At 45.8% G+C, this 23,886-nt stretch overlaps 1 protein-coding gene across 1 annotated transcript in view; it reads left to right on the top strand.

Annotated features, from left to right (window-relative positions):
* RIMS4 (regulating synaptic membrane exocytosis 4) overlaps nucleotides 1-23,886 on the top strand; it is a 478,826-nt gene that overhangs the window by 423,500 nt on the left and 31,440 nt on the right. The window contains exon 6 of the mRNA XM_085619343.1: nucleotides 19,225-19,364. Coding sequence (XP_085475469.1) covers nucleotides 19,225-19,364 — 140 coding nt within the window. The remainder of the gene's footprint in view (nucleotides 1-19,224; nucleotides 19,365-23,886) is intronic.

The raw sequence follows: 23,886 nt of genomic DNA, 5'->3' as shown, positions 1-23,886 counted from the left end.
GTGGAGAATACACGAGAGTAAAATGTGTTGGGGTGAAAATATTTTGTTTCAGTTAGTTTATTGCACTATTTTTTTTTTCTTTTGTCTTTATTGCGTGAAGTTCATTTACCAGACTCTTCACACATTATCATTCTTTTGTTATAGTATTTATATCTCTTCAAAGTCCCTATGCAGGCCCAGTTGTTTGATTATCTGGTAGTGACCGCACTTTGAGGGCTTAGAAATATTTGTTAATGGGTTTTTGATGCTCTAGGACAAATAGGGCAAACATTTTCCCAGGGGCTAATACGTTTGGTCTGTGATGTGACAGAGGGCTGCCTTGATGCTAGCAGGGTGGCAGGCGGGCAGGGGGAGTTGGCTGTAAGGACGGTGTAGGGGAAGCAAATCATATACTTCTAGTAGCTGAATTGCACAATGTGATTGGCGAAACTTCTTTTTGGTCAAACACATTGATTACTGGGGACAGGTGGCTCAAAACGGACCGGAAGCTGCAGATGGGGGCCTAATTCACTCAAACACATATAGTCATTGAGCATCTTCAACCTCAATTCAACCTCCTCCCAATCTAGCTGTCATTCCAAACTCGGATTCTCTAGGTTTATCCGTGCAACTAACTGCAAACCTCCCTTTGATCCCTGGGAACAAAAGAAGGACAAAGGTGAGGGAAGTGGTGGTCAGGGACAAATACAACATGTGTGTCGGGAGGGGAAATTTCAGAGGGATCAAACATTGTGCCTCCCACCCACAACCTTCCCCTATGTTCACGGACAACAGGGGTCCGATCACCAGGAGCGTCTCAGACGGCGCTGGAGCGGCGGGCTGCGTTGCAGGCGGTCTCTGTGATATCGGGGGCCGCGGCCTCCCAGCCCAGTGATGACTCGGGCTCCAAGAGGGGCTCGGAGGCCTCCCTGTCGGATGGCCCCGGAGAGGATGCGGAGCTGCTACCGGACATGACCCCAGGGACGGCAGATGAACTGCTGGACGCTTGAAGGAATTGGGACTTCCCCGGGTGCAGTAAGAGGCGCAGAGCGGGAGCTGTATGTATGTGGGGTGGAGGGCCCGGACCGGGCTTTGCGGGGTTGGGAGTGTGATCGGTAACTGCTGATGCCTTGCGGACCGGGGATCGTTGCTGGGGGGCCCTGGAGTGGGGAGCTGGAGAGCGGGAGATTTGAGGGGGCGAGGAACACCGGGGGGGGAATTGCAGAGACTGGGCGCGGATGCACAGCAGGGGACAGCCGACCGGCCCGTCTGGCGCAGAGCCACCACCTCACCCTCACGGACATTGTGAGACGCTGGTGGCTACCAGAGTGTTAGATATTGTTTGGGGTGGTATTTGGATGGGTAACTGCAGTTTAGCACCTGTTCTGGGGAGGGGAGGGCGTGTGGGGAGTTGGGGAGTTGTGGGGTTTCAGGGGAATGTCAGTGTGCCTCGGAGGGTTGGAGAAGAGTGGTTGGTAAGGCGATGGGATGGGGACCCCACCTGAACTGCGAGTCCTGACCTGGAATGTGAGGGGGCTCACCTCTATGGGGAGGAGATGTAAAGTCCATGCCTACCTGGTGCGGAGAGGGATTCAGGTGGCCTTCCTCCAAGAAACCCATTTAGATCGCGAGGAGGGGAAGGCGTTGCAGCGGCGCTGGCGAGGCCAATTATTCTATACTACCTTCTCAAAGTTTGCCCGAGGGGCCCTGATATGGGTTAGGGCGGGAGTCCCTTTCCAGCCGCTGGCGACACTGGTAGACCCGGAGGGCAGGTTTGTAGCAGTGCAGGGGCGACTAGATGGGAGGGACATGGCCTTATGTAGTGTGTATGCCCCTAATGTAGACCAGGCCGCCTTCTTCTCCAGACTGTCGGGGCAGCTCGCGGCCTATTTGACGGGGACGGTGGTGTTGGGGGGGGATTTTAATTCAGTGGCTGATGTTGAGCTGGATAGGTCTCACCCGCCCCTGGCACAATCGGTGGTCCGTAGGGTGGCTAATAGTAGGCGCGCTTGGCAGGACACATGGGGGTTGGTAGACACGTGGCGGACACATCACCCGAGGGATAGGGATTACTCCTTCTACTCCGTCCCCCACGAGTTGTATGTCCGCTTGGACAGCATATTGTGTTCCCTGGATGCCCAGACTCTGATGCGACACAGTGAGTACTTGGCTAAAACCATCTCGGACCATAACCCTTGCATGGGGGTGCTGCAGTGGTCTAGACAGCGGCAGGCGATACCCACATGGCGCTTAAACCCCTTGTTGCTGGAGGACCCGGTTTTCCGGGCTGAGGTTAGCGGCTGCATAGAGCAGTACTTTAGGACTAACGCGGATACGGCGTCGACCCGGGCGACGGAATGGGATGCGTTCAAGGCAGTGGTCCGGGGAGTTTGTATATCATCCACCGCTAGCGTGCGGAAGACCTTGCTGAAGGAGGTGGCGGGGGCGGAGGCCCGACTGCGGACGGCTGAGCGCGCGCATCAGGCGGGGGAGGGCGAGCTGCCTGCGGTCGTGGAGGCACGTGAAGGCGTGGCGGTGTGTGTAGAGAAGCTTCGCTGCTTTGATCATAAGGACTATCTTACCCGGGCGCATGCAGAACGAGATAAGGTGGGGTCTCTTCTTGCATGGTTGGCGTCCCCGACGGCCCGTGGTACCCCTATACTATCTCTGGTCGAGGCAGGGGGGGTCCCGGTCTATTCTCAGGCGGAGATCAATAGGCAGTTTGCCAGTTATTATGCAAGGCTGTATGACAGCACCATGCAGGGGGAACCTGACGGCTTGGCTGAGTTTCTGGTGGCGGCTCGCCTACCCCGGCTGGACCCGGAGAGCGAGAAGGACCTCGGGGGTGCTATAACCCTGGGTGAGATTCGTGCAGTGATTAAGCACATGGCCAGGTGAAAGACCTCGGGAGTGGACGGGTTGCCCATTGAGTTCTATGCGGCTTACCCAGATTTGCTAGCGCCACAGCTGCAAGTCCTTTACGGAGAGGCTTGGCGGCTTGGGCGCTTACCGGCCTCCGCTCGAGAGGGTATTGTGGTGCCCCTGTTGAAGCCGGGAGGAGAGGCTGGCGCACGCACGGCGTACCGCCCGCTCTCCATGTTGACGGTGGACTACAAAATCCTGAGCAAAATTTTGGCGTCGCGCCTGTTGACTCATATGACCACCTTGATCCATCCGGATCAGGCGGGCTTTATCCCTCGACGTAACACGGCCACGTCGGTGCGACGTTTGCTGCGGGTGATGGAGCTAGACCGGGCCATATATTCAGACGCCTGCACACTGTCGGTCGATATCGAAAAGGCCTTCGATAGTGTAGAGTGGCCCTATTTATACCGAGTGCTGCGGGCTTTTGGCCTGGGAGGCGGCTTTGTGCGCTGGACCACCTTGCTCTATAACGAGGCCACGGCCCGGGTGAAGACGGGGGTTACTATTTCGGCCTCTTACCCGGTGCGGAGGGGAACGAGGCAGGGTTGCTCGCTCTCCCCCTTGTTGTTCGCCCTGGCTATTGAACCGTTGGCGGCGCATGCCCGACTGGGGCGTTCCTATGCAGGCGTTCACTTGAGGGGGGATGCCCACTATATCTCTCTGTATGCTGACGATCTGTTGATGTTTCTGGCGGATGCCGAGGGAGCACTGAGTGGGGCGACTGCCTTGTTGGAAGCCTTTAGACGCCTATCTGGGCTCAAGGTCAACTGGGGCAAGACATGCTTGTTCCCGCTGGGACCGGGCGGCCGGGCCCCCCAGTCACTGGGTCTGGTCCGATGGGAAGGGGGCTGCCTGCGATATTTGGGGGTTAATATCTACCACACCCAGCCGGACTTGTTGGAGGGGAATATTGGCAGAGCCATTCGCGGATTGCGGGGTAGCATGAGTTTCTGGAGTACGCTCCCGCTTTCGTGCGCCGGGAGGGTGGCGCTGTTGAAGATGGTGGCGTTGCCACGACTCCTCTATTTCTTTCGCACCCTACCTATATGGGTGCCTGCGTCGTACTTCCAACGGCTCAGGGCGATGTCCACGGGCTTCATTTGGGGCTCAGGGAGAAAGCGGGTGGCGTTGACCACCCTGCGGCGGCCGAGGGCGGAAGGGGGCCTGGCAGTCCCGGACTTCGAATGGTACTATCTGGCGGCCCAACTCCAGTGGCTTACGCAGGCGGTTGCCAGGGAATACCGGGGCCCGGAGGGCCCACAGGGAAGGTTGATTCCGCGGCATGTGCTAGCCTTCATAGTCTTGCAGCAGAGGCTGGACCTTGCCCTGCTCACGTTGGAGGAGCGTACACTCCGGCTGTGTTGGAACCGGTGCCAGAGGAGGGCGGCGATAACTCGCCCCTACGCCCCGGAGATCCCTTTGGGAATGTGTACGGCGTTCCCGCATGGAGGCGATTGGTCTGGGCTGGCTGTTTGGGAGGAGTTGGGCGTGCAGATGGTGGGCGACTTATTCCGGGAGGGGGTGCTGCTGCCTTTCCAGGAGTTGCAGGACTCCTATGGGCTCCCACGTGGGGACTTTTTACTTCACGCGGCCCTGGTGGCGAGCCTTCAGCGGCACTGGAATGCGGGGCTCTCGGAGCCACCGGTCGCTGCGGGTTGCCAATATGTAGTGATGGCGGCGGGGACGTCCAAGGCCATTACTTGCCTCTACCGCAGACTGTCGTTGGAAGGCCTACCGCCCCTTGCCGCCTTGAGGGGCAAGTGGGAATTGGACCTTGAGAAACCGATCCCCGAGACTACCTGGACCACGCTGGTGCGGCGGGCCTGGAAGGGAACGCGCAATGCCCGGTTCCAGTTGGGTCAATTTTTCACGTTGCACAGGGCATATTTGACGCCGGTTAAAATATTGCAATTTTTTGGGGGTGCACACTCGCAATGCCCGCGGTGCGGAAGAGAGGGCGCTGATTTTCGGCACATGTTTTGGTCCTGCGTTCAGCTGGGTGATTATTGGGCAGAGGTCATGGATTGCCTAAATCAGGTGACGGACCGTGTTATTGACCCGGATCTGGGGGCCTGTTTACTGCTTTGGTTCCCGCACACCCGCCGGACGAAGGTCACTAGCAAGTTTTACGACTTAGGATTGATAATGGCCAAGAGGGAACTGACTATGCACTGGAAGTCCAGGACGGGGCCTAGCTTCTTGAGATGGAGGGCGGCCTTCGTGCGTTGGGCGGGGGATGAGGGTGCGCTCCGGCTGCAATTAGCTCTTCGGCGGGATGACGAAAAGGCGTTGGCGACGGCCCGGGCGTGGGAGGCACTGGTGGTGGAACTGCAGGGGCTGATGGGTAACAACGGGACAGAGGGGGACACATCTGGCGGGCAGGAGGAGGTGGTGAATGGGGAGTAGGAAGGGAGTAGTAGGGAGCGCTGGAAACGAGGGTGTGGCTAAGCGTGAGGGAAAGCCATGGTTCTCTAGTGGAGGGCGGGCACCCATGTCTGATTTATGGCAGGGAGGGGGCTCATCAGGAGTGAGGCGAAAGACAGGAGGCACACTGACATGGGGTGGGGAGGGAGGGGGGAGGGCCTGTATGGGCTGGAAGCTCATTCTCCCGGCTATTGGCTGGTAACTCTGTATGTGTAAAACATTCTTTGCCCGTGGAGGAAGCGGGGTTTGTACTGAGCTGTTGCTATGAAAACAATAAAAAGTGTTTCAACAAAAAAACCTTCCCCTATGTTCCTATTTTGGTTATTGTCCCTGAGTTAAGGTAGTCACAGCCTGAGACTACTGAGCAATTTATGGGAAAGGCATTACACTGTTATGTTTCATATAGGTACCAAAATATAGACTCAGGTAGCAACTTCACCTTTCACCTATACTCTCCCCTACCCTTACACTATATAACGGTTCTTAGACCTGACCTTTTACCTAGTTACGGTGATGTCCAAAGATGACTTGGGGTTTTCTCTGAAAAGCTTAAGCCTCATTCATTATTCATGAGGATTCTTGGAATCACAGCAGGACAGCAGGCCTACCATCTCCTTCATAATAACTATGTATAAGGGTCATTCCTTCCGTCATCCTAGTCCGACATGACACAGCAAGGTATATTCCCAGGGGGTACCACTTTGGGTATATATACACCATATCTGGCTGATATAGGGAGAGGAGAAAAGGGCTTCCATGCTGACACACTGACACGAGACGCTGAGGTTCCTGCACACAGACACTCAAGCTCTCAGTGGTCTAACATCCCTTGCGGGGTGTGCATCTCGAGACCAAGATGGGGTCCCACAGTCTCTCACTTCAGGTAATGGGGTTGACTTTATCCTAGAGAGATTCTTGGCTACGCACTTACATACATGCTAGGTACACTTAGGTACATCTAGTTAGGCTTGCATCGTAGGAGTGCACATTTTACTGTCCTGTATTTTATATACTTTCTTTGTTTTAACACGATGGTAGAAATCTACCATCCTTTTACTTTGTTAATACTTATAATCATTTAAATCTGTTACCGTCTAGTGGTTGTTTCAGCACACCTATTATACACTAGAATGACCCTGGTTCAATAAATACTTATTGGAAAATTGCCCCACCGTTTATTCTGTGTATGTCTCTGAGACGAAGTGAGCACGAGTGACTGAGCAGAAAGTAGTACACTGTTTCCACAATCCTGAGGGATCAGGGTTGTCATTTTCGATAGTTGCCAAGAACTATTCTCTCCTTGGTAAGAGAGGTTTCTAGTGGCACTGTGAGCTAGCTGGTCTACAGGCTAACATACCCGATAGGGGTGTCTAGAATAAGTCTGACACCAATCCTATAGTGTATGTTTTCTAAACGCTCAGATCTTATACAGGTTTATAGGAACTACACGACAACACTGGCTATCTAAGTTTGCAAGGATGGGTCCCTATTTAAATGATCACATTCTTCTGGCAAGAATGGTTTGGCCCAGCCGTGAAAACAAATTTTGGGGACTGTATTGTGGTAAACTTTGACAGTTCTGGGCTAGTGGTGGATCTGCTACATCAGCTCCCCGCCGCTCCATCTTTAGGATCCCAGATATATGCTCTCTCTTTATATTTCATTTATTAACCGCAAGACATTCTAAGATCAGAAGTAGCGAGAGCTAATTGCCCAGTCCCCCCCTTTCCCATAGTAATCCCTTCATGGGAAGTGCTGAGATCTTGGCCAGAAATAGATTTGCCCCAATGGAGAATTAGAGGATTGTGACTGACTGACTGAATATTAGCGGTAGTAAGACAGTAAAGGACGGGGGTTGAGGGGACAATTAATAGGGGAGAAGGATGAGAAGATGGGGAGGTCAAAACCAATCAAGGTAGGAACCTGGAACATAGCGGGTCTTAGACAAAAGATGACTGACAGGGACTGATTAAGTGAGATAACTAAATATGACATCATATGTCTCCAGGAAATGTGGGAAGTAGGCCTCATATTCGAGGATGGCTTCCGCTCCAACCAAAGCCTCGTATTACCACCCAGGGCTGGTAGAGCAAAAGGTGGAATTCTGACACTGATAGCAAATACCATCAAAATTAAAATTCTGTCGTTTGTTAATAATGAATCACCCTACTTTCATCATTTGGTATGTGTGGGGCAAAGAGACTGGGACCTGATAATCATAAACTATTATAATAACTATTTTGAGGCCAACATGCTGCAGGTGGTAGGCTCATTGGAGCAGGTGATTAATGATACTAGTACCCATCACCCAAAGCCCCTGAAATTCATACTGGTGGGAGACTTTAATGCCAGATGCTACCAAAAAGAAGGGAAGCCAGTTTGGGGTATAATGGACTGTGAAGGAGATACCATTACACATTTTGATCACAGTGATTATGAGAATGCACTAAACAGGTTGTTGATTACATGGAATCAGGAGATAATGAATGGGAGTGTAGATAAAGGTTCAACAATCTATTATGTAATAGTCTCAGAAACTTTGCTGGATATGCTAACTAACATGCAGGTATCCTTTCTGGGGTTTAGTGACCATACTTCTCTAGCTTGAGAATTGAATTGAGAGGGACATGATAATAAGAATGTGGGGAAAGTCACAAAGTCAGTTTTAGCCAAAACGGTTATACACTAAAATGGGATAAAGTGGATAAAGTAAATATTTTACCAATGGTGCTTACATAAACAGGCTCAGATTATTACCTGCTTAGATGAGAGTACCATCCCCGAAAAGGTAAACGCTGCATTTGAGGAGGTTTTGGATGATAATGAGGGCACATCTGACTTAATCTTTCCCAATCACTAAGTGCCTTCCAGAACGTGGTTTGATGCAAACTGTACTAAAGCTTTATCAAATGAGCACAAGACTTTGTGTGTGACTCCCAGAGACTCTTCCCTGGTAAGGAGCATGCGTACCAAATATAAAGAGGTGAGAGGGATTAGGATAACTAGTTTAAGGGAAGAAGATTGGACGGACCTGAGACGAGCAACTGAGATTAAGGACAGCAGAGGTTTCTGGAAAATGGTGAATGCCCCATTTTTAAAAGAGGATGTGGATCCCTCGCTAGATGTACACATTGAGGAAGCGGCTGGGTGGCTCATTTTATTTATTTATTTATTTATTTATTTTTTTAAAACCTTTATTGACATTTCAACCAAAGACAAGTATGGGTCTACAACCCCCGGGGCCGGCCGCTAAGCAGTTAGAGTAACAGAAAGCAAATTTTAATCACAGGCAGCACCTCGGGGAGCAGAGTCTCCATGCTAGTATACTCTTGGCCACTGAACAGCCCAAGTAGGAAACCAGGATATAAAAGGTTTTCATTTTATAATAGAGGATGGAAGGATCAGGTGCCAAACAATTTCCCAGCAGCGAAAAATGGCAGGCAGAATAGTAAACGTCAACAATAAACAGCAATCTATCAAGTCAATGGCGCTGAAACAGGAGGTTCAGGATGTGGAGGAATATCACGAGCCATTTGCGCCTGCAGTCCCCTGCCCTAAGACCCAGAAAACACCACGGAAATTGAGGCACAAATGAAAAAGCAGTGATTGACAGCGAAGGAAACCTACCGTACTGACCCCAGAAAAGAAAGACAAAGAAAGATAAGAGAAGAAAAAGGAGGCCATAGAAACAAAGTAAAAAACTAAAAAATCCCCTCCCCCAGCCCCCCACCCTGCACCTCTGCAGATGACTACGGCCCCCCCCCCCAGCAGTGTGCCTGTCGCCCCGGAACCAGACCCGAAATATAGAAGAAACAGAGAAAAAGGAGAAAGAAAGGAAACCCCACCTAACGGGGGAGTGGAGAGAGTATTAATAAACTGGAGGAGGGCCTTCAAACATGCCCCCGGCTTCTCCCTCCCGCACAATGTGTTCCTCCCCAAAGCAAACAGTAATCAACAAAAAATCGACCATGTCAAAGAAAAATGGGGAGCGTTATGCACCTATTACACTATTAGGTATGCCGTGAGAGCACGCAACCCCTGTGCCCGCCCGCCTATTAGATGACAACCTCTGAAGGATCAGTCTTATCCTTGGCCTCTCTTTGCGAATCCACCAATGCATACCCATCGACCCAGTGCCATGTCCAATGTTACGAGGAAGAGGAGCGTCCAAAAAAGACCAGGAAGCGACACACACATGTAGGGTGGACGTCTCTGAATACCAACACAGTCATCATTATGGAGGATCATCTTTCCCAGTACTGCCCCAGGACATGCACTGCACACAAGGTCCAGGATGGAGGAATCAGCCAGAGCAGGCGACCGTTGCTTGAATATTGCCTGGGTCGCCGGAGGCTGTGCGTGGGACAAAGCCACCACCTTCTGCTCAAATCTAAAACCTCCGGAACAGACCAGACCTACAGCCAGCCGACCACACGTTGGCACATTGTCCGGAGTTTCCAGCTTTCCCCTATTCACAGGGGCGGCCACGACACTGTCCTCCTGTGTGAAGTGAAACAAGTCCTTGTGTACCTGGGGACAGGCAGATCGCAACTGTTCCGATGCTGACGCAATACCATCAAGCTTTCTCCCCAATACCCAGGCGCCGTGAACCAGGGTGGAACGAAGGGCACCGAGAGCTTCGATAAGGTCACCGTACCCCAGCACAGCTCCCCGCTCCGCTACGCTCCTCTTAGCCACACACTCCCGATCTTGCTGAGACCCAGTGTACAGGATGATAGAATCCATCCTATCAAGATGGCCGCAGGGTAGTTCCACCCCAGATTGGGACCGGGACTCAAGCACAAGCGCATCAAGTTCCATGTCACTGCAAACAGGGTTCCGGGGGCAGGCAAAATATGTATCCAGTGTGTGGTCACAGGTAACAGTCATCCTCACCCTGGACCAGCGCCCGCGAAAATCCGGAAGCAGCCCGCGAAAATCGGGACGAGTTACAGGCAGCGTCCGAGCAGCTCACTGGCGAGGGCTCAGGCAATTACCGAAGAATCTTGGAATTGCCACCTCGGGCATGCACTCGTTCCGCTACGCCCAGTGGTAGGAATGACCACGGCGAAATTCAGGCCAATATCCGCACCGCTCCGGTATTCCGACTCCACCCAGTCACCAATGGCCGCTGTTGTTGAACTGCCGCCCGGCCATGTTGTCCACCCGAGGTCCCAGTTCCAGGGTTGCACAGGCCGCAAACTTCAGATGAACATTTCTCCGGCGGTACCGCCGCCAGAAACTTCAGAATCACGCGATCGGTTGCCGCTCTCAACCACCAACACGGGCATATAGCGCAGGCTAAGGATCTCATGCAGGATATTTGTGCGGGATGCGGAGGTTCACGGAGCCGGGAGCCTGCGCTGCCGTCCCGATCGCCATCTTGGCTCCTCCCTCCTGGGTGGCTCATTTTAAAAGCATTTTCAAAAGCACTATAGGGCTGACAAGTAACATTGAGCACCACTCCATGGATAGAAATAAGACCTATCTAGTGTTTGAGGCGGTGGAAATAGAGTGAGCATTAGCCCAATCTGGTTCCCTGAAGGCCCCCTGCCCTGATGGGGTTCCTGTAGATATAGTTTTGGAAACTAAAATCTCTGGCCTTCCTATTGATTAATCTTTTTAAAGCTATCATCAAGACGGGCCCTCTTTAAGCATGGAAGCATTCAATAATTGTGCCAATATATAAAAAGAGGGACAAGGCAAACCAAAATAATTATAGGCCATCTCTCCGATCGATAGCATGGCTAAGCTGATGGGGCTATTATTATTAAACAGATTAGAGGAATGGATAGAGGAAAGAAAAGCCCTAACAGAATTGCAGTACGGTTTCAGAAAGGGCAAAGGGACCATCAATCAGCACCTCAACTTGAGCATGTTGATTGCCAAGTATACGTTGGCTGAGAAAGGCCAATGTTTTACGGCCTTCATGGACCTCTCGGCAGCATTTGATTGCGTTGCCCATGGTAAATTATGGGCAAATTATGGAGAGCTTAGGAGTTGACCCACCTATCATTATATTCATTAGACAGCTTTATTCAGGGGCTACTGCTTGTGTTTGGTTTGGCAGGGAGGGGGAGTGCACAAAACACTTTAACATAGAGCGGGGAATGAGACAGGGGTGCGTCCTCGTACCGTTCCTGTTATACCAATAGGGTGGGTGTAGTATTGGCGGGGAACGTTAAGGATGTTCGCTATATTGAGGCGGCCTCTCTTCCAATACTCCTCTATGCAGACGATGCGGTGCTTTTAGCTAGGACCGTCCGGGCACTGCAGAGAATCATAGAGGAGTATACCAGGTTAATGGATAGCCTGGACCTACGTGTGAACAAAGCGGGATCGCACATACTAATTGCAGGGACGAGCCCTAAGAAATCTCCAACATTCCGTATAGCCCATCAAATGGTAGAGGTTGTAAAAACATTCTTGTATCTTGGTATCCTATTTGACGGGAAGTTTTACGGCAAGATATCGTTTTATATCGAGCTATTCTCCTAGAAAGAAGCATTGCAGCAATGTTTAATGTCGCAAAGAAGTTAGGGTCCAAACCTATCCCCAAAATCCTTAACATTTATACAGCCAAAGCAAAGGCTATTGCCACATATGGACTGGAAGTGTGGTGCATGGTGGATATTGAACCCCTGCAGCGAGTGGAGAAAGTCTTTGATAAAAGTGTACTTTCCATGCCCCAGAGCTGTGCCAGTTATATTTGCCACAGAGAGTTACACTTACCGTATATTGGTGACACGATTCGATTGGCGCCATTATTAATATTACACTCAATATGGAGGAGGGAGACCTTAAAATTTACCAAGCCGTGTTATGGGATTGTTTAAAACTGGATCTCGCCAATAAGATACCATGGTTGAACTATATAAAGTCCACTCTGACAACTCTGGGCTTGCAAGTTTTATTTGACTGCACCTCCATGTCTGCCGGCTTTTCAAAGGCTAAGCTTAGAGATTTTCTTTTAACAAATGATGATGCTATTAGATGGGAGCAAAATAAAAACAAAGGTATTGTTTGATTGTATCACATGTCTCCCCCCTTGAATCATGGTGCCCAGTTTTACCTGGTTTTGGTGCAAAATCCCCAGCATCGTTTTAATTTGATAAGGGTCTGTTTAAATGATATTCTGTTTATGTTGGGTGTCCTCCGCCAATCCCTATTCTTTGAGTAAGTTGACCCTTTACCCTTGTGATGGAGTGTCCACCCAGTCAAGTCTGCATATATTATTCTTTTGTACATTTTATTCCCCTCAAAGGAAAAGATCCATTGTCCCTCTTTTGCACAGATTTAATTTCACTAAGTGTCAGCTAGCACTATTATTCATAAAACAGCTTGATGACCCACTGGTATGTCATGCATTAGCAGCATTTCTCTGGGCTGCTCTTAAATGAAGGCGATTATACCAGAATTGTGATGAGCCTACCTGATTTGATAATGATAATTTTACTTTCACTCTGGATGAGGTTTTAAAGACCTTCTAAAAAAGGATATCCGGTGTGTACGAAGTCACGGATTATTGGTCTGCGTGATTTTATTTGTAATTGCATTAAGGTGATAATGTATTTGTCTTTTATAAACTAGGTGAAAAAATTAATTTTATGGGGATCTAGTTGTGGGATAAACTGATTATATGTGAATTGGACATTAACTGTTTTTATAAAGAAATGTGATTTACGAAATTTGGTTTTTAATATGTATGTCATAATCTTTATTCATGTACTTTTATGCTTCAGAAATAATGCGAAATAAAGTTAATGATGATGAATAAAACCAGTCTGACTCTGGTGCACTACTTTTGGAAAAGAAAATTCCAATCTTAGAGACCCAGACATTTAATTAAGTAGAGAGATGTGTCTATCTAGGGAAAATAAAGTTAGATCTGTATTAGATGGTGGAATTAGTGTAAGGGGCTGATTTCACAGAGGTCAGTTTACAACATTTTTGTAGCATACTGTTTTACACTTTTGCAAGAAGGGGTTATAGTTCTAACCCAGGTGTTTTATCAGTTTTAAGTGGATTTATTGCTATCACAACACTTGATTGGTTATTTCTGCTGATATAACATTTTCATTTTCATGAGTCAAAGGCAGGAGATTAGCTTCTTCAAGAAAAATCATAAGTATCAATGTTATCAGTTGAGGTTTCCTCTCTGCATTGTACATTATTGCATTTTGCACTGTTTGTCCCAAAACAATATAAGAGTTATTGGCACAATTACACAGGATTCATCTTCGAGTTTACTCTATTAGCTAAAGGTTTCTTTACTAGCTCTTTTACCTCCCTCCCAATAGCTCTGCCCTATACATCTTGTTACATATTCCACTTTATTATTAATCAAATTATTAAGTTTAAACCTAAGGTTAGAAAACCCACTTAGACCTTTATTTTCAGACTTTATACCCTTTTTCGTCAGAAATTTAATGGAGCTTTCTAGTTTGCATAACGTTTATTTTGCTTTCTTTTCCTTTTGGATGCATGACTAATTGCCAATTCACACAAATAAACAATCAGGCAATCCGTTATTGGAAGCATATATGCAGTATTTAATTTGTAAAAAAAAAAGAAAAGGCCACTGAAGCTTGCACAACCCATTGCTCCTGCCAGCGCTGCCAATGATAGTACTATCACGACTAACCATCACACTTATACACGTGGGACAGTGCAGACTGTCAATATACTTTAAGATGACTAACATATGCCAACCAAGCCATTTATTAAGCTTTGGGTGGCAGAGGTTAGTGATTTTAATGCATATTGAATTATTAAATAACAGCTGTTGTGCTCATCAAAAAAAATGAGACAAACAGCGCCACCATGTGCCAGGCTGTCATAAGAGCCAGTGTTGCCAGTAGTTGCCAGTGTTGACAATAAAGTGCTGGTTGTGAGCACCTGAAACCACGTCTCAAATTAGGCACTACTTTCAGGACCCACTTGTATGTGGCAGTTTGGTGGGTAGTGGTTTGGTGTTGTGGGGTGGAGTGAAGGGGGACTGAGGAGGAATGGCACAAGAAACAAATGGGAGGGTGGCGTGAAGGCGGCATAGCCAGAGTTGAGTGTCAGCAGAGTGAGGGTGAAACAGCAGGTGATGTTTCAACCATGGCTCCTTTTATGCACGCTGCTGGTGACAAATACCTGCCAGTGCTTAGGGAAACTCTAGGTTTGGTGAACGGGCAGTTTAGAAGGCCGCCCGCCAAACACCAAATCAGACCTTTAGAGTATAATTGTGTAAGACATCCTGTGAAGTCATTCCTTCATTCATTGTACTTAAAAACAGGTGGTGCATTTTCAACTCACTCTGTTGTTAATGGCTTTATTGATATATTTCAGTTAATAAATGTTGTTTATTGCAGCTTCTCTGTTTCTTGCTGAGTACAGGGACGGACATTTTACTGACTGGACTATTAAGTTGATGTTACTCTCAGGACAAGTCTGCACACACCTGGCAGCAGATATTTACGATTCGTGACAACATACACTTTCTCAACTATTCACTCAATGTAAAAGAGGGCTGATGTGTCTAGTTGCGACGGGTCTGATGATGAAGGAAAATCAAAACATTAGGGGCCATATTATCAAGAACGGCGATAATATTATCGCCAGGAAACTGCAGCCAAAACGGCGATAAGGGGCTTGATAATATGCCTTAGAGAATTCCAATAGAAGCCCAGGTTTGTGATCCTTCATACGAGAACTTGGGTTTCTATTGGAATTCTCTAGGGCATATTATCAAGCCCCTTATCGGCGCTTTAACGGCAGTTTCCTGCCACTAAAGCGGCGATAATGTTATCGCCGTTCTTGATAATATGGCGCTATATTGTTTCCTTATGACAACCAGATCCGGAGGAAAGTTCTACCACTGCATGGCTATTTTGCCGGAGGATTAAAATCAGCAGCACTGTTCTCATTTCTTTTCCTCTGTTTCAAATGGGAGAGGATGAGGCCTAACGGCCAAAGCGCCTTCTTTGGAGCAGGGGAACCAGGTTTGAGTCTCAGCGATGGCTCAACATCGCCCAAAAAAGTAATGCGTCCTTGTGTAATGTAACGTGTGCTCTAGTAAAGTGTTCCAATACCTTCGGGTCGAGTTCGTGCTATATAAAATCGGCAAAAAAACTAAACAAAAAAAATGTAAATGTTGCCTGTTCTGCTTAGACAGACTCATAACATTATAAAGCATTTTCTGCTCGTTTGTATAATTTAATATCAGAATGCCTGCTCATCAACAATAATTTAAATTGATCGAGTGAAGGCAATAGGCATGCGTCAGTGGGCCTGTCTCATCAAGCCTCGTTTTGTCAGAGCACATGCAGAGCTGACCGACTTTCATCAATCATCAGCTGGGAGGTAATATAGGAGTTGGAAATCTCACAGGCTAGCATTTCCATACCCTACACTTAAAAATAGTATTTAACATAATCTATGCTTAATAGCAGCAATTCTGGGAGCCCGAGTCTCATAGCCATCCCTTCCCCTGTTTAGGTTGAGCCTAGGCAGTGAGCATGCGCTGTCTGCAAGACCTGCTGTAATGAATACAATTACTTTATTTCCGCCTGCTACTTACCATTGGCTTAGTCCAGCGTTGCTCTTCTTTGCTCTTTCTTAACTGGTTCTGCAGTTGATAGGTCACTTCCGCTCAGGACTGAGGAGCATCAGTGAATTACTGTTTCCATACGCTTTCAGTGCTTCTCTGTTGTTTGGGAGAACTCTTTTTCCTTTGCTACCCTTCACCCCAGATCGGAGAATCTTTTTGCACCCCATTGGTCCGGCAGTCTTGAGCTGCCCATTTGTCACCATCAAGCACCTTAGACTGCAGCAGCAGGAGGAACGGATGAATTATTGTCAGCAGTTCAATAGCCCAATCAGCATTCCACGCACTTTTTAAACAGTTTTTGGTCTCCTCCGCCTCATTGTCACCACCCCCTGCTCTGAAGTATTTTTGGAAGGTGTCAGTATTACTTAGCTAATTCACATGCAGAAAATATCTGTTTGGACGCCTGCTTTCACTTTCACCAATGTCCCTTCAGAGCCGCCGTAGTTGGCGTCCCCTGATATTTCTGCCCCTGCCCTCCGCGTACATTCATCTTTGGCATTTACATGGTGGTCAAGCTCTGAGGCCTCGCATTCTTTGGCAGACCCGTTTTTAAGGTCAGGCAGCAGAAGAACTAACAATAAATTAGGGTGGGCTGTATTTTAACAATTCACCCCCCTCTCTGCAGCACCACTGCCATCCTCCAGCAAATGGACAAACCATAGATACGCTCGATCAACCTACGTTAGCAAACCGCATTACTCATGAAAACGGTTTCTTATTGTACATGGGATGTTTCGGGACTTACAGCATTTACTGACTTCTCCCACAACTTAGATTAATTGTGCATGGTTAGTAGAGATGTGTTAAGTGTGTTTTTTAAATTATGGTGCCTAGTTTAATAATGGTTTGTGCTGTTTAATGTAAAGACTTAGCTCCTGCTAAGGATATTTGTGGAGACTTGCTGTTTTTAGGTCGAACTTAAGCCCTGTTCATGTCTTCATTGGCATGTATTCAGCAACCGTCTTTTTAGTTCTCTTCACGTTTTCTGATGTTGCTGCCTAATCTCCCTGTGTACTAACATCCCCCCACCACCACCTCCTGTCTCTCCTTGTTTCATTTCACTTTTTTTTCCTGTGACATACAGTCACCACAAGCATCTTATAAACGTATTTAATTCCACCGTAAATGTATATATATATGTATTCACTGAAAAAACCATAGGTTTCACACATGTTATAGTTAGCTGGACATTTCACTCATAAAAAACCATTGAAATTCCCCCGTTATAGTTAGTTCAGCTAACTATAACTCGCGCGACCGCAATCCACTGCTGATGACGTCATCCAGTGAGTGTGTGTTTCTGTAAAGTTTAAATATGTATAATATATATAGGGAAAGGCCTGTGGAAGAATGAGTGGCTGTACAAGTGTGTGAATGGATGATTTTCTAGGTGAGTAACTGACTCTATAAGTGAGTCATTTGAGATGTCATCAGTGTTGTCATGAGTGATGTCACTGACCATGTCATGAGTGATGTAATATGTGACGTCATCAGCAGTGGATTGCGGTCGCGCGAGTTATAGTTAGCTGAACTAACTATAACGGGGGAATTTCAAAGGTTTTTTACGAGTGAAATGTCCAGCTAACTATAACATGTGTGAAACTATGGTTTTTTCAGTGAATTTACAAGGTTTTTTAAATGCTAATTCCTGACTATAACGTGTGTGAAACTTATGTTTTTTTTAGTGAATTTGTAAGGTTTTTTAAATGCTAATTTATGTATGTATTATTATATTTTTTATATATTTATTTTACAATAAACTACCTATGTATATAGTTATAGATTGACTGTATCCTGTAATATGGAATGGCTCAGCTCTTTTTTTTTTTATTTGGATAAAGTTGAACAGCATAGTTAAAATCTTCTATAAACTTATAAACAGTTTAAAATGTCTTTTATTTTTTTAAGGGTTTTTCACGGTGCACCGTGCGCGCACCGTGAAACTAATATTAAACTAAATGTTTTTTTTTTTTATTTACGAGGTCCTTTAGGGACCCCCTGAGAAGGTCTAGGGGGTCAGGGACTCTCTACCCTGCCCCCTTTCCACGTTCTGCACTTGTGTTTTTAGCTCTCTTCTGCCTCTAAAACTCAAAATGGCGGCTGGGGGGGTGCGCGCACCGTGCGCACACCCCGCGATTTTTTGAAAAAAATTTTTAAAAAAATTTCACCCTTCGGGGTCCTTAGGGACACCCTGACAAAGGCCAGGGGGTCAGGAACTCTCTACCCTGCCCCCTTTTCACGTTCTCCACCTTTCTTTTTCACTGTCACACACAAAATGGCGTCCGACACTTCCTGATTTCGACCGATTGGAATGTTGACTGACATCTAACCACCAATCAGAATTACGCTCGCGGACATTTGGTGCGCGCACCGTGCGCGCACGGTGCGCGCATATAGATATTTATGTACTGTTAACTGAAATTTTCTCAGGAACTACTGAACAGATTGACACCATATATGCAAAAGGCACATGCCTGACCTGAGGACTACCTCTTTGCTAAATTTCAAGTAATTCTGTTCAGCCGTTCGGGCTGTACCTTCGACTAAAGGTCCTATGGGAAAATGCATGGGGAAAACGCGTTTTGGGACCCCCCTTTTTTCTCAGCCCCCGCTTGACGAATCACCCCGAGACTTTCAGGGTAGGAGCTGAGCGGAGTGCCCCATTAGTTTTGAAAATTTCACGAAGATAAGTCAACCGGCGCCAAAGTTATTCAAAATAGAATTTTCAGATTTCCTATGGGAACTCGGTCCTAACTATAACTATCTACTGGCGACCGCCAGTAGATTATATATATATATATATATATATATATATATATATATATATATACACACACACACACATACACTTGTCGCCTTATTTTATTAACTATACTATAGTTGTTTAACAACTTTATAATTCGAATGGGGCCGGTAACGCCTGTTTCTCCTCCATATGAATTATTGGACCACTTACAATTTGAGCCTATCTAAGGTGAGATGTGGAAACCTTGATAGAACTCTAAACTATTGGGATACGAATTACTCAAAAATACACATTTTCCATATAACATTAAGTTCTATTGTTCAGCTATATTGTTTGCCAAATTGGAAAGTTTGAAAAAAGCAATCAGTGGAATCTATGTCTAAGACCTCATGTTTAATGCACTCAATGTTCTGATGAATTATATGTAATCAAAGGCGTATAAAAATCAAAAAAATGCTAAATATTATCTGATTTTTTTTCTTTTCTTACAAAGATTCATTGACATATAAAGTCTTTAGAATTAATATATGAATGAACCTATTTTGTCTTTCAGCTGTTTACATAAAAGTTTATCTTCTGGAAAATGGAGTTTGTATTGCAAAGAAGAAGACGAAAGTGGCACGAAAATCCCTCGACCCTCTGTATAATCAGGTGCTAGACTTCACCGAGAATCCCCAGGGGAAAGTGCTGCAGGTGAGCCCACCTATAAGAGCCATTCTGTGGGAATTGTACTTTTGGGTGGGTTTTTTATTCATCCCTAAAGCGCAAATTACTCACCCAACCAGTTGAATGGTATAACATGGATGCCTCTTTGAACATATCGCACTTGTGATAATGCTACACTTTTAATTATTTTGAGGTGTTGTACAGTTTTGGGATGATGTGGAAAGTGGTTCTAATTGCAAAGGTATTAGTACACTTTTAAAGAGGATTTCCCCCAAAAAATGATTCATACACAATAATCACAATCTGCTTGTGGGGCCCTCTCTGGGCCTTTTACATCTCATTTTTTGAGGTTCAGGAGAGGATATACTAACTTTAGGAGGCAAGTGTGAACACCAAATTGCCTCCCTCTGGAAGAAGCACTACCACATATCTTCTGAATCTCTCCTACAAATGCAAAAAAAGGAAACAATAGGTTAGGGAGACAGAGGCACCCAAGCGTCCAACAAAAACAGTGAGATCCAAGAAAAGGGCCTTGCATGCTGACTGCTTAGGTAAATATCTCAGTCCCAGGAAAAAATAATAAATATTCTCGAAAGAGGACTGGGTGGTGCAGCATTTAGGGAAAACCATAGTTTAGGGTGCTGCATTCCCTAAGAGCATCGATTGATGAAGATTATTTTCATAGGGTGCGCAAGACAATGTACCAGTAGCTCATGAGTGCTGTCAGGATTCATCTATTAGATTTACAACTTCATTTACTCAGATCTGCCCTAAGTTTTTCTGATGTTCACACAGTTTTTTTAATGATAGTTTTTATAGTGCTTTAATATAACTTTTGTGGAGGCGTAATCATAAAGGTGCCTGATTAATACAGTGAATTATGCATTGATTCAAAAATAAAAATCCAACACACCTGTTTTAATAGAGCTGCAGCCAGTAAAGAGAGCAATATGAATTCACTAGAATTCTTATTGCAAGATTGCCACCAACTCGGGACTCGTGTGACATATTTCGCATACATTTCTTTTAACACAATTTATTTGGGACCACATTATTTGTTTCTGAATTAGAAAAAAGTACACAATTATTTAGATAAGTAAGAGTTGTTTGGGGTGGGAAGTTTGTACACGTGACGTAATTTCCGGCACTGATTATCCAGCATACTCATATTTCTGGGACAAATGGGTCTAGGTTGTATTCATTAATCCTTAATATCTCCCTAAATTCTCGCTGTTCTAACATTAAGCAAAATGGGTGAAATGCAACATTGCTGATTATTAAACGACACAGAGAAGAGTCAGGTTTTCACTTTATGGCAAAAGTGAGCAAGTGTGAAGTGCATCTCAGGTAAGCACTCAAAGATTTATCAATCATAGGATTGGTGTGAGACTTTACAAGGTCAAGGTACGCTGAGGACAAATACAAGGCTCTACAGTGACAATAAGATTTTATTTTGCTCTTGAGGGAGCAGTGTACCAAGTGCAATTATGAGTTGCACAGTACTGGTGGGGTGGAAACAGTGCACCCGTAAACATGGGTACCCTGAGGTAATGCCCACCTGTGCCATTACAAGTTAGTACAAGTTAATCCCCATAAAGTTATTACCACACTTATCCATGTTAAATTGTACTAATGGGGTGAAACGTTTGTCCTGACAGTATTAACGTGTAAAAATGCTAAAATAATGAAGTAATATCACAAAATTTGCTGCTTTATACCGCATCATTTTCCTTTCCTTGCCACATAATTTAGTCCATGCTGCAACGTAATGTGGTCCTTCTCTGCCGCATAATTGCACTGACCTGGTGATACATGACATACACCATCGTTGAGTAACTCTAAGAAAAATAATTAAGAAAAACATTTCAAGAGGTTTGTAGTGAGGGATTCCACCCCTTTTATGAACCCTTGGCCAGTAAACCTATTGTTTGATCCTGAGAGACTTTTGACACCTATTTTTTAAGAATAAATCAATACTCCTCCTTCTCATTACAGTCCTAACCAATAAGAGTGATCACATCCAGGATCAGACATCTTGTTATCCCTGTAGATAAAAACACTTTTCTGAAGCACTCCCTGACATGAGATGAATAAAAGCATCACTCTTCTGTCGTACCTGCTGTTTTTCAGCATACCACGAAGGTGGCTCCTTCATGGTCAAGCCACTGTCTTGTGGACTCAATCAATAACTAAAAATTAGGTAAGTACTAACGTTGCTTTAATTGCTTATACTTGTGTGTGGAAAAAGAGGGTGCAAAGCCCGCCATCTGAGCCACATACTTTGCTCCCTGTCCGTGCTAAGAGCCTGTGGCCTGACTAGGAAGTGTCCTGTGCTCACGAGGGATTGTCAGCTACCTACCAGGCACCAGCTCTTGTTCTTCTCAAACCACACTAGATGACTTCTAATCTAACCATCTTCCAGTGAATTTCTAAATAACCATCATTAACCGGTTGAATATGTGCTAATCCTGCTAGAAGTGTGCCAGCTGTCGACTTATTTTGAGTGGATGCTCATGGATAATCATAGAGACAGGTAGAAAACACCATGAAAAAGGAAACACGAGTCCTAGGGATATCCATCCCTCAGCATTTGCTAAAGAAATAAAGGAGAGAATGAATCATAAACATTACATGAAGTATGGGTCTCTTATATCCATGGTGATTCCAGGAGCTGGTTGTAGGACCACTGCATATGCTGCACCAGCTTATATGTGGCTCCCTGACATCTGAACTAAAGTGCCTATCTCAGGTTTAGCACAATGTTCATAATATCTGTACTGTGTATTGAATGCCGTCTTCCACTCATCTCCCTCTTGAATCCTCACCAGACTGCGGGCCGCTCTCAAAACAAGTTTGGCTGATTTTAGTTGGCCCAGTAACATAGATGAGAGGGAGAGAACAGTGATTCCAAATTGTGCTGGAGTTTAAACTATGGGAGTCAATATTGGGCTGATTCTTCTCATTCACCTTAGGTATAAAAAAGATTAGGGATCCTGCCGGTGACCTGGAATGTTTATTGAAGCCTTTTTCCAAATTTTCATTTTTAGTATTGTTTAAGGACTTCATCCTGTTTTACTGCTAAGGGATAAATCTAGCCGTGGGGAATAGAAGTTCTTGGCACCAAATCATTCACACAATCATAGTTTTGATGGGGAGGAAGAGTATCTGCTCCTTTTTTACTGAAGATGTATATGCAGCGGGCACAGACTCCAACTTGAAGCTGTTTTCTTTAATTTCTCATGAGGTTTTCTTCCAGAGTGCAGGTCACTCCTGGGTTTGTCAGTTTCCAAGTGTCGGATAGCACTGCTTCAAACAGTATGATGTGAAAAAGGGAAAGCACAGGGCCTGCCAATCAATTTCTGGATTATGACCATCAACTACAGGGTTCTCAATACTGTGGAAAAAGCAGGTACCAAATTGGATGGATGCCATATATTCTCAATATGTACTCTTTGGAAGATGTCTAGGGGTTCTTCTCATATTGCCCAGAGTGTGAGTGAAGTGCTAGCAATTCCCTCTATGTTATCTGGTCCCTCTTTAACATTAATAAGAAGGCATGTTGTCATTGGAAGCCATGATCCACAAAACTCCCTGAGGCACAGGATTCCACCAAAGCATAAAGGACAGTCAGACCACCAGGAGCTGTCAGAAGAATTAGCAAAGAAAATTCTGTTTCGGATAGATGGACTGTTTGATAATGGATATGCAATCCCTTGGTCTGTCTTTTAGGTAAAAATAGACTTGTTTCCCTGGAAGAGAGGTCACTATCCCTAAAAATGTCCTGCATTAACACAATAGATATACAAGTTATTGTTTTCAGTAATCTTTTTGACATCTCCCACTAGCATAGGTTCCTTACCCTTATTCTTCAGAATCTTCTGGAATGGGAGCATGCCACGGCCAACATGCAGGCCCTCTCTAGACCTTCTTGCTCCTCCACCAAAAAAGAGAAATTCCTTCAGTTCAGTTTTAAGGCCTTGATTAAAGGTGGCTGCTTTGGAATCTTCAGTCCACTAGGCCTCAGTCATTAACAGTTGGAAGTAACAAGTTTATGGAATACGATCTTGATTTCCTTATTTTAAAGCGAGAAGCATTACATGGACTGAGTGTAGGGTTCGTCGCTTTTCAAATATTGCACTAAATTGTGCCGAAAACTGACTGTAATTTGAAAGCCAAGGACTCTTAGTAATAATCAAAGGAGTCACTCAGGCCATTGCGTCCTTTGTGAGGTAGGACTAATGAATATTACTTTTCCATAAAGAAACAATACAGTTCTGAAAGAGGGGGTCTAAGGGAAAAATTAATGACCACAGCAGGATTTATTCCCCATAGCAAATATCAATACACAGTACGAAATCCTGGGGTCAATGAACAAAGTGTTATGAAAAAAGTTTATACAAGCACTGTTCCCATATAGTCAACCTATCAGCTCTAGACCTATGACTATGCCTCACAGTGTATAACTATGGGCATATCCCTTTACAGGACGAATTCCCTCATTCACCAGAGGTGACATGCTTCATCATTTGGGAATCTCCTCCCAGAGGAA

The sequence above is a fragment of the Triturus cristatus genome, chromosome 7 (assembly GCF_964204655.1).
Source record: "Triturus cristatus chromosome 7, aTriCri1.1, whole genome shotgun sequence".
Classification (NCBI taxonomy): Eukaryota; Metazoa; Chordata; class Amphibia; order Caudata; family Salamandridae; genus Triturus; species Triturus cristatus.
The sequence above is the reverse complement of the archived record's forward strand: the minus strand, read 5'-3'. Positions and strand labels throughout refer to the sequence as shown.